Source organism: Macaca fascicularis, chromosome 9 (genome assembly GCF_037993035.2).
Source record: "Macaca fascicularis isolate 582-1 chromosome 9, T2T-MFA8v1.1".
Classification (NCBI taxonomy): Eukaryota; Metazoa; Chordata; class Mammalia; order Primates; family Cercopithecidae; genus Macaca; species Macaca fascicularis.
The window spans coordinates 1,226,336-1,240,067 of record NC_088383.1 but is presented as its reverse complement, the minus strand read 5'-3'; the positions used below and the strand labels follow the sequence as shown (position 1 = coordinate 1,240,067).

The 13,732-nt window shown below is 40.7% G+C and overlaps 1 protein-coding gene across 10 annotated transcripts in view; it reads left to right on the top strand.

Annotated features, from left to right (window-relative positions):
* LARP4B (La ribonucleoprotein 4B) overlaps positions 1 to 13,732 on the top strand; it is a 125,646-nt gene that overhangs the window by 41,090 nt on the left and 70,824 nt on the right. For 8 of the 10 annotated variants that reach the window (XM_045399467.3, XM_045399465.3, XM_065520215.1 and 5 more), the window contains 2 exons: positions 6,628 to 6,747; positions 8,204 to 8,263. The exons of the other annotated variants lie outside the window; for them this stretch is intronic. In XM_045399467.3, coding sequence (XP_045255402.2) covers positions 6,628 to 6,747; positions 8,204 to 8,263 — 180 coding nt within the window. The remainder of the gene's footprint in view (positions 1 to 6,627; positions 6,748 to 8,203; positions 8,264 to 13,732) is intronic. 10 annotated transcript variants of the gene reach the window in all.

The following is a 13,732-nucleotide window of genomic DNA, read 5'->3' as shown; positions in this document are numbered from 1 at the left end:
GATCACAAGGTCAGGAGATCGAGACCACGGTGAAACCCCGTCTATACTAAAACAAAAAATTAGCCGGGCGCAGTGGTGGGCGCCTGTAGTCCCAGCTACTCAGGAGGCTGAGGCAGGAGAATGGCATGAACCCGGGAGGCGGAGCTTGCAGTGAGCCGAGATCGCGCCACTGCACTCCAGCCTGGGCGATAGAGCAAGACTCCCTCTCAAAACAAAAACAAAAACAAAAACAAAAAATTAGCTGGGTGTGGTGGCTGGCACCTGTAGTCCCAGCTACTCGGGGGGCTGAGGCAGGAGAATGGCGTGAACCCAGGAGGCGGAGCTTGCAGTGAGTCCAGATCCTACTACTGCACTCCAGCCTGGGCGACAGAGGGAGACTCTGTCTCAAAAAAACAAAACAAAACAAAATTAATAATTTTTCTCTAAATCATTATGTCACCTACCTGACATATAGTTGTTTATTTGAGATGGTGTTATATTTTTAAGATTGCCTTGTGTGTCTAGAAAGACCATAATGACTGTTTAATCATGCAACAAACATTTCTGGTGTATATGAAAAGAAATTTTTACAAACTGAATTAAGAGAGTTATGTTATCCCAAGTGTTGAACAAGTTGATAAAACTTCTTTTTTAGACTGTAGCTTTGACAGATGAGGTTAAAAATATGTTACTAGCATAGAGGCCACAGATAGGAAGGGAGAACATACTTATCCTCTCTGCTTTTTAAATAAAGAGACGTTAAATAAAATCCTCCTGTCCAATTCAGTAAGGCCTGCGAGAGGTGTAAGTCTCTGGCAAGTGTGGAGCCTGCCTTTAACTCCTTGGTCTGTTGCGTGGAAATACTTTGCTTTGGCTGGAGGATTCTTTTCTTCCCTTGAATTTTTCCCTTTACAATCTAGAGATCTGCTTTTTGGCCATGCCAGGAGGCAATAATTGATATATTTTAAGTCTCAAAATATTTTAGGTCTCTTGAACCAGTAACAAAAAAATTTGTTATTTATTGAAACAGTTGTCAATGCTTGTATCATTCTTTAAATCTCATTCTAGATTCACACGTTAGGTAAGTTTAAAAAGCATTAAAATGATACATTATTAACTCTTTAAATGAGGTGACTATCAGTAATCCCTTCTGTTGGAAAACTTTATAAGCCTTTTTTGAAAAACTATCAGATTAGTAATTAGGAGATACATTGGTGTAAAGTTTACTTTTTTTAATAGATAGGATGCAGAGTGTTCAAATCAGGATCACTGTGTTGTGCTGAGACCGTGGCGTGGTTACTTTTTTAACCTTTTACTATAGAAAATTTCAAATGTACAAAGGTAGAGTTGTATAGTGAACGTCCTTCTCTCAGGTGGAAGAGTAACGATGAACCTCTGGGTCTCTGCCCCACATAGTACTTGGAGGGAAATTTCACACATTGTATTATTTTCCCTGTAAATATTTCAATACACATCTCTAAAAGACAGGGTTTCCTTTTTGTTAAACATAACCACAACATCATTATCACATCTAAGAAAATAGACTCATTTTTTAGTATTTTCAGTTGTCCTGTTACTGTTATTTCTCTGATTATCTTTTTTCTTTTTTAGTAGTTGGTTTGTTCCCTTTATCCAAGTAAAGCCATAGTCTGACTGACCAGCGTGTGTCTTACGTCCCTTTTTGTGTTGAAGAAGCCAGTTGTTCAGAAACTTCCCACTGCCTGGAATCCCTTGGTGGTTCCCTGGCTTTTGTATTTGCGGTTAGTTTGTAATAAGATTTAGGGTCATGGTAACATTTTGATTTTTGTTGTTGTTTTTTTTTTGCAAGACCACTTCATATATGGTATTGTTGGTATTTCCATCAGGAGGTGTGTAAATTCCGATTGTCTAAAAAAAATACAAGTATTAAAGTGTTATTTTAATTGTTTTTTATTTTTCCTTTTGGCTATCATAAGAATCTTAAAAATCTGGAAGTTAATGTTGGTAAAAGCCTCTACAGCACCTTCCATGACTTGCCCATTGGATTGCTAAGCTATTAATACGTCTTTACTTTCTGGATTTCGTGGTTGTGTGAGAATGGATGTTTAATGACATATAGGTTTCTTTTGCAATGGAATCCATCTGTTCTTTTGTAGAAAACCACCTCAGGGAGTGGGAGCTACTCCCCCTGTGTGTTACTTCAACATCACCTAGAAGTATTTGCTCAAGTTTTTCAGAATCATCTGCATAGTTAAAAAAAAAATAAAAATAACAATAAAAAGTTGAACTACAAAATTGCAAAATCACAGTGTGTTCCAAGGATTCTTCAGTGCGTCTGAGGCCTGAGAGCCAAGGACCTAGAATCTCAGTCCAGATGTTCCCGAAATCTGTGTCTTCTAAAATTTAGTTACTCACATTTTGTTTTCAAGATCGTTTTGAATCCTGATAGCATTTATACTAGTACTTAATATATTTCTTTAAATTGATTCACTCTTTTCTTGGTTTAATAAAGAGGTTGGTACTGCACAGACATAAAAAGAAGATAATATACATTAAAATGAAGGTACATCTGTTAAAATGTAACATTGTCATACGTCCCATATTTTGGAAAACAGCAACCTCTGTGAAACATTTATTTCAAACATTTTTTCTGTGCTAGCTTACATTTCCAGCTCTGTTTGATAGCATTTAGATGTTTTTGTGATTGATGATACAGTTTACACAATTGGATGAGACTGCCTTTGATCATCAGATTATTTCATTAACAAGGTTTTTGAGAATTTATCACAAGCAGATTATGGTGAATAGGGAGCTCCACTATATCTTGAAAAACCTGTATGGCTACTTAGTAAGACAAAAATACGTACACTTTTAAAGGTATTTTTTTCTGACAGTCTGATATATGTTTTCAGATGTATCTAAAAAGATACCTGGGTTAAATAAAAATATTTGTCTTGTTTGGGAAGCAGTGTAGCTTGCAGTGAAAAGAAATGCCTTGAAGTCAGGGATGTCTAGGAATCCTCAGGATACGGGATTGCTACAGTTATCCCTTCTGATCCTTTTGAGACAGAGTTTCACTCTGTCACTTAGGCTAGAGTATGCTTAGGGGTGATCTCGGCTCGCTGCAACCTCTGCCTCCTGGGTTCAAGTGATTCTCCTGCCTCAGCCTTCTGGGTAGCTGGGATTACAGGCACCTGCCACCACGCCTGGCTAATTTTTAGTAGAGATGGGGTTTCACCAGTTTGGCTAGGCTGGTCTTGAACTCCTGACCTCAGGTGATCTGCCTGCCTCAGCCTCCCAAAGTGGTGGTGATCCAGTTACTTCTTACGTTGTTTGGAAAAATTGAGTGAGATGTTATATGTGAAGTTTAGTGTCTAGACATTGGATTGAGTAAATGCTTCATGAAGAACCACTTCAAAAAACATCATTTCTTTCAGTGTCATTTCAACATTATGAGAAAGAAGTCAATTCCTAGCCAGGACTACTGTCTGTGTGGAGTTTGCATGTTCTCTGCATGTCTATGTGTTTTTTTTATGGGTATTCTAGTTTCCTCCCACATCCCAACGGTGTGCATGTTAGGTGGATATGCGTGTCTGCCTGGTCCCAGTCTGAGTGAGTGAGTGTGGGTATGTGTGTGAGTGGCCCTGTCATGGGATAGTGTCCTGTTGGGGCTGGTTCCCACCTTGCTCCTTGAGCTGCTGGGATAGGCTCTGGCCACCTATCATCCTGAACTGGAATAAGCAGGTTGGGAAATGAATGAATATAAATTATTGTGAAACAAAAATTCATAAAGTCTACTATAATAATATAAATGTACAACGAATAAAGTGCTCAGCGAGCCTGCCTTATTTGTCATCATTAGTTTGTTTTTTAACTGCTTGGTGGTACGAATATTCTTTTTATATTTTTATTTTTTGAGACAGAATCTTGTTCTGTCTCCCAGGATGGAGTGCAGTGGTGCCATCTCAGCTTACTGCAACCTCCACCTCCTGGGCTTGGGTGGTCCTCCTATCCCAGCCTCCCAAGGAGCTGGTACTACAGGCACATGCCACCACACCCGGCTAATTGTTGTATTTTGTGTTGAGATGGGTGTCGCCCTGTTTCCCATGCTGGTCTCCAACTCTTGGGCTCAAGCATTCTGCTTGCCTTAGCCTCCCAAAGTGCGGGATTACAAGCGTGAGCCACTGCGCCCTGCCATAATATTTTTACAGTTTTCACTTTGCAAGCATTTATTCCTTGGTTGGTTAAATCCAGTGGTGGTTACATCACCACTGTGACCACTGTCACTTTCTGACTCACCAGAAATTAGGTACATAATTGTCTTTCTTGTTAATCTTTTAAAAATGTGTGTGGCTCATATTTATTGCCATTTGAAAATGTTAGAAGGAGTTTTGGGTCTTTATTTAGAAGTTTGGTGGTATTTTTGTGACTGGAAGTATGCTGTAGGAACTTAACGCTTGTTTGTGCCTGTGGTACAATTGATTTTGCTACACATCCTTTCACTTGAAGTCAGTTTCCAAGAACCTATTGATGATGTTAAGTGAGGACACTTAAATATATCTAAATTTAGCATTCATCAACAACTGTTTTTATTTCTGGAGTCCTATTAACTTTGTAATTTTCTGTGTGTGTGTGTGTGTTGTGTGTGTGTGTGTTTTGAGACAATCTTGCTCTGTCACCCAGGCTGGAGTGCCGTGGTGGGGTGTGTGTGTGTGTGTGTGTGTGTGTGTGTGGTGTGTGTGTGTGTTTTGAGACAGTCTTGCTCTGTCACCCAGGCTGGAGTGCCGTGGTGTCATCTCAGCTCACTGCAACCTCTGCCTCTCTCAGATCCAAACAATTTAGTGTCTCAGCCTCCCGGGTAGCTGGGACTACAGGCATGGCCACCAGGCCCAGCTCATTTTTGTATTTTTAGTAGAGATGGGGTTTCGCCATGTTGGCCAGGCTGGTCTCGAGCTCCTGGCCTCAGGTGATCCACCTGCCTTGGCCTCCCAAAGTGCTGGGATTTATAGGTGTGAGCCACCACAACTGACCTTTTTTTTTTTTAATTGTGTGTACATGAGGTGTTTTGATATACGTAGTGAAATGGTTACTAGAGTCCAGCCCATTAATATAGCCATTACTTCATGTAATTTTACCCTTCTTTTGTATTGCTAAAAGCACCTAGACTATACTCTCAGCAAGTTTCTGGTGTACAATACAGTATTACAGCTGCAGGCCTCGTGTTGTACATTAGATCTCCAGACTTACTCAGCCAAAATATCTGTAACTTGGTACCCATGACACGGATCTCTTCATTTCCTCCCTACTTGCTAGCCCCCTGGTAGTCACCATTTTTTGTTTTGTTTTTTGTTTTGTTTTTGTGAGACGGAGTTTCACTCTTGTTGCCCAGACTGGAGTGCAATGGCACTGTCTCAGCTCACTGCAACCCCTGCCTCCTGATTTCCAGTGATTCTTCTGCCTCAGCCTCCCGAGTGGTTGGGATTACAGGCATGCACCACCACGCCCAGCTGATTTTGTATTTTTAGTGGAGACGGAGTTTCTCCATGTTGGTGAGGCAGGTCTCGAACTCCTGAGCTCAGGTGATCTGCCTGCCTCGGCCTCCCAGATTATGGGCTTAAGCCACCGTGCCTGGCAGTAGTCACCATTTTATTCTCTGTTTCTATGTATTTGACTTTTTAAGATAGTAGCTTTCACATATGAGTGAGATCATGCAGTATTTGTGTTTTTGTGCTGGCATGTTTCACTTGGCCAATATCCTTCAGATTAACTCATGTTATAGCATACAATGGAGTTTCCTTCTTTTTAAAGGCTGAACAATATTTCATTCCATAGCATAGACAGACATATACACACATCACGATTTCTATATCCATTTGTCCGTTGATGGACAACGAGGTGGTTTCTGTGTCTTGACTATTGTGAATAATGCTGCAATCCCCATGGGGGTGCAGATATTCTTATGAGGTGGTGATTTCATTGCCTTCGGGTAAACACTCAGAAAGGATCATATGGTAGTTCTATTTTCAAATTTTTGAGCAACCTCCATACTGTTTTCATAATGGCTGCACCAATTTACATTCCCACCAACAGTGTGCAAAGGTTCTGTTTCTTCCATGCCCTGTTATCTCTTGTCTTACTGGTAGTAGTCATTCTGACATCGTGAGGTGAAATAGCATTGTGGTTTTATTCTGCATCTCCCTAATAATTAGTGATGCTGAGCACTTTTTCGTATTTCTATTGCCATTTTTCTGTTGTCTTGGGAAAAACTCCTATTCATGTCTTTGACCATTTTCTAATCAGGTTATTTATTTTTTGCTATCGAGTGGTGCAAGTTCCTTATGTATCTTGGCTATTAAGCCCTCAATTTTCTGTTTTTTTAAAAGACTTGAGTTTTCAGGCACAGATGGGTTTATTTGTGTCAGCACGTGGGTTTCCAAGTTTCCCGGTGTGGTCATCTTCACCAGAATGGTGTGAAGAAGAAACTTACTTATTTAAAAAATTAAGTTCACTTCTTGGTGAGTAAAGTATGCATATGGGCAGACTTCTTTAAACTTTTTTAAATTCAGAGGGATAAACGTGTGTGCTGGAAAACTCAAGGATTTTAATTTTATTTAAATAATCATACTGTGCCCTTCAAATGACCTGTTTAATGTCTTTGCCATTTTACAGCATCCTGAGGTTAGCATCACACTTCTCCCAGTGGAGCCCATGACTTCTGATCAGGACGCTAAGGTTGTGGCTGAACCGCAGACGCAGAGAGTCCAGGAGGGCAAGGACAGTGCTCATCTGGTGGGTGCTGTCGAATGGGGTGGTGGGGAGTCCATTGCTATTTTGATAAAGGATTCTCTACTGGGGTTAGTAAGGGGCTCTCAACAGGAACACTGGCACATCTTAGGATCTGCATATGGATATTAGAGTCTTGTAGGGGAGAACAGGTTTCTTACCCATCTGAGGATCATGGCTGAGACCACCGTAACAAAAGACAGATGAACAAGAGAAAAGCATACACGTGTATTTAGTAATAAGTTGTATGTGACATAGGAGCCTCCACAAAGGAAGAACCCAAGAAATAGGGAAAACTGTTTTTTTTTTTTTTACGGAGTCTGATGCAGATGTTGACAGTGTGGAGAAGCATGATTGGACAGAAGGGATGTGACTTAGAGCTAATAAACTGGAGAAACTTAGCAAGGCTGGTGTGTTCAGGTTTTTCTTGACATCCCTGTGTGATATTCCTCCTGGTACAAAGCAGGGCCCCTCTGGAAGGGTCTTTAGGGGAGTGTTGGCTGTGTTATGGCCTGCTTCAAGGGAGAAGGGGTAAGGAGAATTCTTTCTAGTTTCCTTGGCCTGATTCTGCTGTTTCCTCAAATGTCAATGTGCCGTATTTTTGGGGGAGGAAGTCCTGAGCCCCATCAGTCTGAAAAATGTATAGGTAGCTTTGTAGAGGAAACTATAAGTAGTAGGTGATAACAAAAACAAAATTGTTATAACTCTAGATACTTAAAGCCATTTATTTTTTAAATCGAGGATATGTAGTGATTTGTAAATACTTTAATAACATTATAGTCACTATAGTAGGATGTACTTAAAGAGTTAGGATTTTTTTTTTTTTTTTTTTTTTTTGAGACGGAGTCTCACTCTGTCCCCCTTGCTGGAGTGCAGTGGCCGGATCTCAGCTCACTGCAAGCTCCGCCTCCCGGGTTCAGGCCATTCTCCTGCCTCAGCCTCCCGAGTAGCTGGGACTACAGGCGCCCACCACCTCGCCCGGCTAGTTTTTTTGTATTTTTTAGTAGAGACGGGGTTTCACTGTGTTAGCCAGGATGGTCTCGATCTCCTGACCTCGTGATCCACCCGTCTCGTCCTCCCAAAGTGCTGGGATTACAGGCTTGAGCCACCGCGCCCGGCCAAGAGTTAGGATTTTAATATAAATTTTTTTGACTACTTTTGTTCATTTAAAAATTTTATGTCAAGCGGTAATATTTAAAGTTCCAAAATGGCTTTGAGAAAAGTAGCTTTTCTTAGTTTTCCCAAATGAAACTACAAAGAACTTTATCTGTGATGTTCATTCAGAATTTAAAAATTTTAAGCCTCCTACCTTCTGAATATCTTATGAATTCACAAATTTGTCATGTAAAATGTGCATTTCTCAGTGGGTTTAGTTTGGCCCTATTACTGTGGTTTGAAGACATGTGGTGGTGTTTTTTTTTTTAATGTTGTACTGATGTTGTCTTTGTTTTCAACTTTACAGATGAACGGTCCTATATCTCAAACCACTTCTCAGACAAGTTCCATCCCACCTTTGAGTCAGGTAATTTGATTTTGAGATTAATCACAGATGGTTTAATCACAGTCAAGGCTCAGAGATACTTCCCTAAGAAAAATGTTTATTGTAACAAAAATTAGAAAATGTAGATATTTCTCAAAAAGTTGTGGTCGGGGATCCATTCATCACCACACCCCATGGGTATAGTAACTGTCAATACTGTATGTCCTTACTAGCTTCTGTGTGTGTCTGTTTTGTGTGCAGTTCTGCAAACAACAGCATACCATTTAGATGAATTTATTGTCAAATATTAATCACGAAATTTTTATTGTGTCGTTGATAATCTGTTGTATGTATATGATTAGCTTTCCGTTTTGGTAGCTTATGTTCCTTAAACCACACAGATTGAATAGTAAGCTTTTACTCAGAAAATTTGTTTCACGTTTTAGCTGTGGTTAATGAAAGAATAAGGAAGTAGAATTCATTGGTTTTTAAATTCTGCCTTTCATCATTTGCATATGCATATATAAAGTGCTTCAGAGAGCTACTACTCGAAATTCAGTTTGATGGAAGGATCTTATACATTGCATAAAATTTAAAAAGTAAAAATTTTTTATGTAAAAAATAAAAATTACAGTAAATCTCATCTATTTCCCCCATTATAAGCAGTTCATGTAGGAATTAAAGGAGGAGTTGGATTGTTAAACTAGTTTTTTTTTTTCTCAGTTAGAGACGAGGTCTCACTGTGTGGCCCAGGCTAATCTTGAGCTTCTGAACTCAAAGTGATCCTCCCGCCTTGGCCACCCAAAGTGCTAGGATTACAGGCATGAGCCACCATACCCGGCCAGCTTTTAGCAAAGAAGAATTTTAAAAAAACAAAAGACACCTTCCAAATTATTATATTTTATAAATTTATTTTTTATGTAAAATTTTTGTGTATTCTGTTTTTACATTAATTATTTTATTTTATTATTATTATTTTTTTGTGACAGTTTCCCTCTTGTTGCCAGGCTGCAGTGCAATAGCGTGATCTCAGTCACCGCAACCTCCGCCTCCCGGGCTCAAGGGATTCTCCTGCCTCAGCCTCCCGCGTAGCTGGGATTACAGGCATGTGCCATCACGTCTGGATAATTTTGTGTTTTTAGTAGAGATGGGGTTTCACCACGTTGGTCAGGCTGGTCTTGAACTCATGACCTCAAGTGATCCACCTGTCTCAGCCTCCCAAAAGTGTTGGGATTACAGGCATGAGCCACTGTGCTTGGTGCACATTGATTTTTTAAAAATGAATTTTATAATATTTTAAAGTCATTTTAAATCCAAACATAAGACCTTTGGTAGTCTAAGAAGAAAATTATATAAGACATAAATTAGATATCCCTTGAGTATGAATCTTTAAGGGAGTTAGTTTGTTTCAGCAAGTTCCGGTTCTCTCCATGGTTGACTTTCAGTCCAACATAATATTCAGACATCCACCTATTGCAGGCATTGCTATGAATGTTTTCTAATTAGCATTGTTCATAGTGCACCTACAGGTGTGGAGAGTTACGTGCTTCATAGTTGACCAGGAGTTTGCTTTGGTTTAGTGATTAGGTGGCAGGGCTCAGCCAGTTGTTATGATGAGCACGTGAATACATTTAGCAGTCAGGGTTGAGGAACCAGGCTATTTTCAGTTTAGCCGTTCCATTAAAGTTGAGTAGGAGGAGACTTGCAATAGAGATACCCAAAGAAATACCTGAATAATTCAGGAGCAGGTTTGCATTTATCCACTGGTACTATTTAGTTGCATTTATTATACAGCTTCCTGCCATCTCCAGAAAACTTACTGAGTTAGTAACTATTTACAGGTTTAGCCAAAGAATACAAAAAAGTGATCTTTATTAGACTGTAAGGATATGGTTTCCCTAAGATCGAGACCATCTTGGCTAACACGGTGAAACCCCGTCTCTACTAAAAATACAAAAAATTAGCCGGGCGTGGTGGCAGGCGCCTGTGGTCCCAGCTATTTGGGAGGCTGAGGCAGGAGAATGGCCTGAACCTGGGAGGCGGAGGTCGCAGTGAGCTGAGATCGTGCCACCACACTCCAGCCTGGGTGACAGAGCGAGACTCTGTCTCAGAAAAAAAAAAAAAAAAGAATATGGTTTCCCTATTTAATATGAGAACAGTATATTATAATGATTTACTTGATTGTCAGAATTACTCAAATTTGTGTACATGTGTTTTCTCCACTAAACTGTAAACTTCTGGTACTGTGTTGTGTTCATTAAAAAACAAAACTTTATTAAAGTGTAATTTACATTCTGTAAAATTCACCCATTTAAAGTATGCAGTTGAATTATATTTAGTAGATTTACTGAGTTCTGCAATCATCACCGTAATGTAGTCTTAGAACTTTTACATTACCCCAGTAACTCCCCAGTCCACTCCCAGGCCCACTTATAGTTAGGCCCTGTTTCTCACCCAGCGTTGGGCAGTCACAAACATGCTCTGTGTCTCTGCATTCTGTTCCCTTCTGCGGCCAGCTCAATGCGTTGTGTCTGGTAGGCAGGCAGGCAACTAGTACTGCCTGCATAAAATTTGAGTGTCCATCCATTCAACAAAACTGAGTGCAAGTGATAATGATGGCTAAGAATTTTCTGTGGAGAGGTTGTTCAGATGAGCGTGGGATACACATGCCTTCAAGGAACCCTAACACAGCATGCAAGGTTGCATGATCATATTGTGTGTGAGCCTTAGGTACAAGATGAGCATACACCTGGAGGTGGGAGGTGCTGAGACATAGGTGAGTCTAGAAGAAGCACTCTTTATCTTGCCCCTAGTCAAGCAAGATCATTTTGAATGTTCTCACCTTGATGTAATAAGGATCTACTAATTTGAAGTGTATTGTACTAATAGTTATGATTACAGTACTTTCCGTTAAGTTTCCCTGAGTTCCAGGCAGGGATAGTGATGAAACTCTCTAGTCCCTCAATATTTCAGAAACGTGAAGGAAACTAGGACGGGGAGTGGTCAGAGGGATGGAAGGAAAACCAGAGGACAGTGTGGGGTGGAGATAGAGGTAGAGAGGCTGACTCAAGTGAAGTGTAGTAAGGTACAAAGCGAGGGGTCAGTTGTGACCTTAGCAAGAGTATTTTCCAGGACTGATAGGAGCAAAAGCCAGATTGCAGTGGGTGAGAGACAGGAGTGGTAGACACAACTCAAACGGTGACATTCCTCCTAAGATCTTGACTTTGAAGGTAAGGTGATAGATAGCGAGAAGGGATTGAAAGGATTTTGAGGGTATTTATGATGAAGAGTGACCACTGGCAGTGGGCCACTGCGATGGGTTCTCCTTGAGGAAGAAAAAACAACCACTTGCATTCAGCAACAGTATCATTTGGTTAAAGGGTCTTTACCTTCCCTGTTAGGGCCACAAACTTCATCTATAGCAAACGTCATTCTCGGCGGCTTTTTGCCCCTCCTGAAGCCCACTCAGGGACTCCAGTTCTTATTCCTGCGTGTGACCAGCCAAGCAGCTGCTTTTCCCCTGGAGACACTGCATCAGCCTGGAAACCATTTTCTGCTGGAATGATCCTGTTGTGTTTTATCATAAATCAACAGCAGGTTTGAGAGAGGAATGTGAGTGAATGATGATGTTTAAGGAACAAGTAATGTTAGATAGAAGTGTTTATGTTAAATTACTTCCTCAAAAGAAAAATGCAAAGTCACAGCAAGTCTTCTAATCATAGTGTGAAACTGGGAAGGTGAAATTGGAACTCTAACTCGTCCTCATACTAAACTCTATGTACAGTTCAGCAAATCATCTATATCAAAATGATTATTTATTTATTTTTGAGACAGTCTCACTCTGTTACTCAAGCTGTCTAGAGTGCAGTGGTGTGATCTCTGCTCACTGCAGCCTCCGCCTCCAGGGGTCAAGTGATTCTTGTGCCTCAGCCTCCTGAGTAGCTGGAATTACAAGCATGCGCCACCATGCTTGGCTAATTTTTGTATTTTTCGTAGAGATGGTGTTTTGCCATGTTGCCCAGGCTGGTCTCAAACTCTGGCCTCAAGTGATCTACCCACCTTGGCCTCCCAAGATGTTGGGATTACAGGCATGAGCCACTGCACCTGTCCCAGAATTTTCTTTTTTTAAAACTCCTTTACAGATGGTGATAACAAAAAACTTTCGTCCCTTCCTTTATCAGTTTTCAAAAAAACCACCTTTGCCTTTTGATGACACAGCTTCTGAATGAATATTAATTAGCAATCCCGATTAATTATTGCAGGCTTATATTTTAAATAAGAGTAGGCTTCGCAATCAGAAAGCTTGAATTTCTATGAAAATATCCAACTCCTATATTTATACATAAATGACACATGGCTGCTCTTGGCATGATATCTTGCAGGTTAAAGCTTTTGGCAGGTTGTTGCCACCTTGTCAGTCTGTTTTAAGAAAAGACTTGGGCCGGGTGCAGTGGCTCACGCCTGTAGTCCCAGCACTTTGGGAGGCCTAGGCGGGCAGATCACCTGAGGTCAGGAGTTCGAGACCAGCCTGACCAATATGATGAAACTCCGTCTCTACTAAAAATACAAAAATTAGCCGGGTGTGGTGGCGCATGCTTGTAATCCCAGCTACTCGGGAGGCTGAGACGGGAGAATCGCTTGAACCTGGGAGGCAGAGGTTGCAGTGAGCTGAGATAGCGCCATTGCACTCCAGCCTGGGCAGCAAGAGCGAAACTCTGTCTCAAAAAAAGAAAAGAAAAAAGAAAAGAAAAGACTTGACTGGGTGTAGTGGCTCACACCTATAAATCCTAGCACTTTGGGAGGCCAGGGTGGGAGGATTGCTTGAGCCCAATTCAAGACCCCATATCTACACAGAAAAAAAGAACAGGCATGGTGGTGCGTGCCTGCTGTATGAGCTATTCAGGAGGCTGATGGGGGAGAATTGCTTGAGCCCAGGAGGTCAAGGCTGCAGTGAGCTGTGATTGCATCACTGCACTCCAGCCTAGGTGACAGAGGAAGACACTGTCTCTAAGAAAATAAAATAAAAACAAAAGACCTCAGAACTTTCCTTAAGGATGTTGGTACAGTTTCCTGTCTTAGAAATACGTTTGTTACTATGTTAGGAAGTGTAAAGCTGCCTTTACTTCAGAATGATTTAGTGACAAAACAATCCTTTTACCCCCAGAGTGTACGCACGGTTCTTGGTCTCCTGCTAACTTCCGAGAACTTGCCCCAGGATGGAGGATACTCTGACCAGATGCCCTCTTTTGCTCTTAGAATATATTCGTGCTGAGACGGAGTAGATCCTTTTTAATGTAGGATATTTCTTTTTGATGACATAGTATTGTAGCATTTTGATTGTAGCATTTTGGCCATTGACAGAAGGAATGCTTTCTATAACACATACCCCTGATCTTTTTAGCTCCAAGGCATATTTAAAAATAGAGGGATTTCTTCATTCCCTATTTGGCTCACTATTCTTAGTTTTATCCTTGTGTAAATGAGTTCCATGCTGCTAAAACTTCTTTTGTT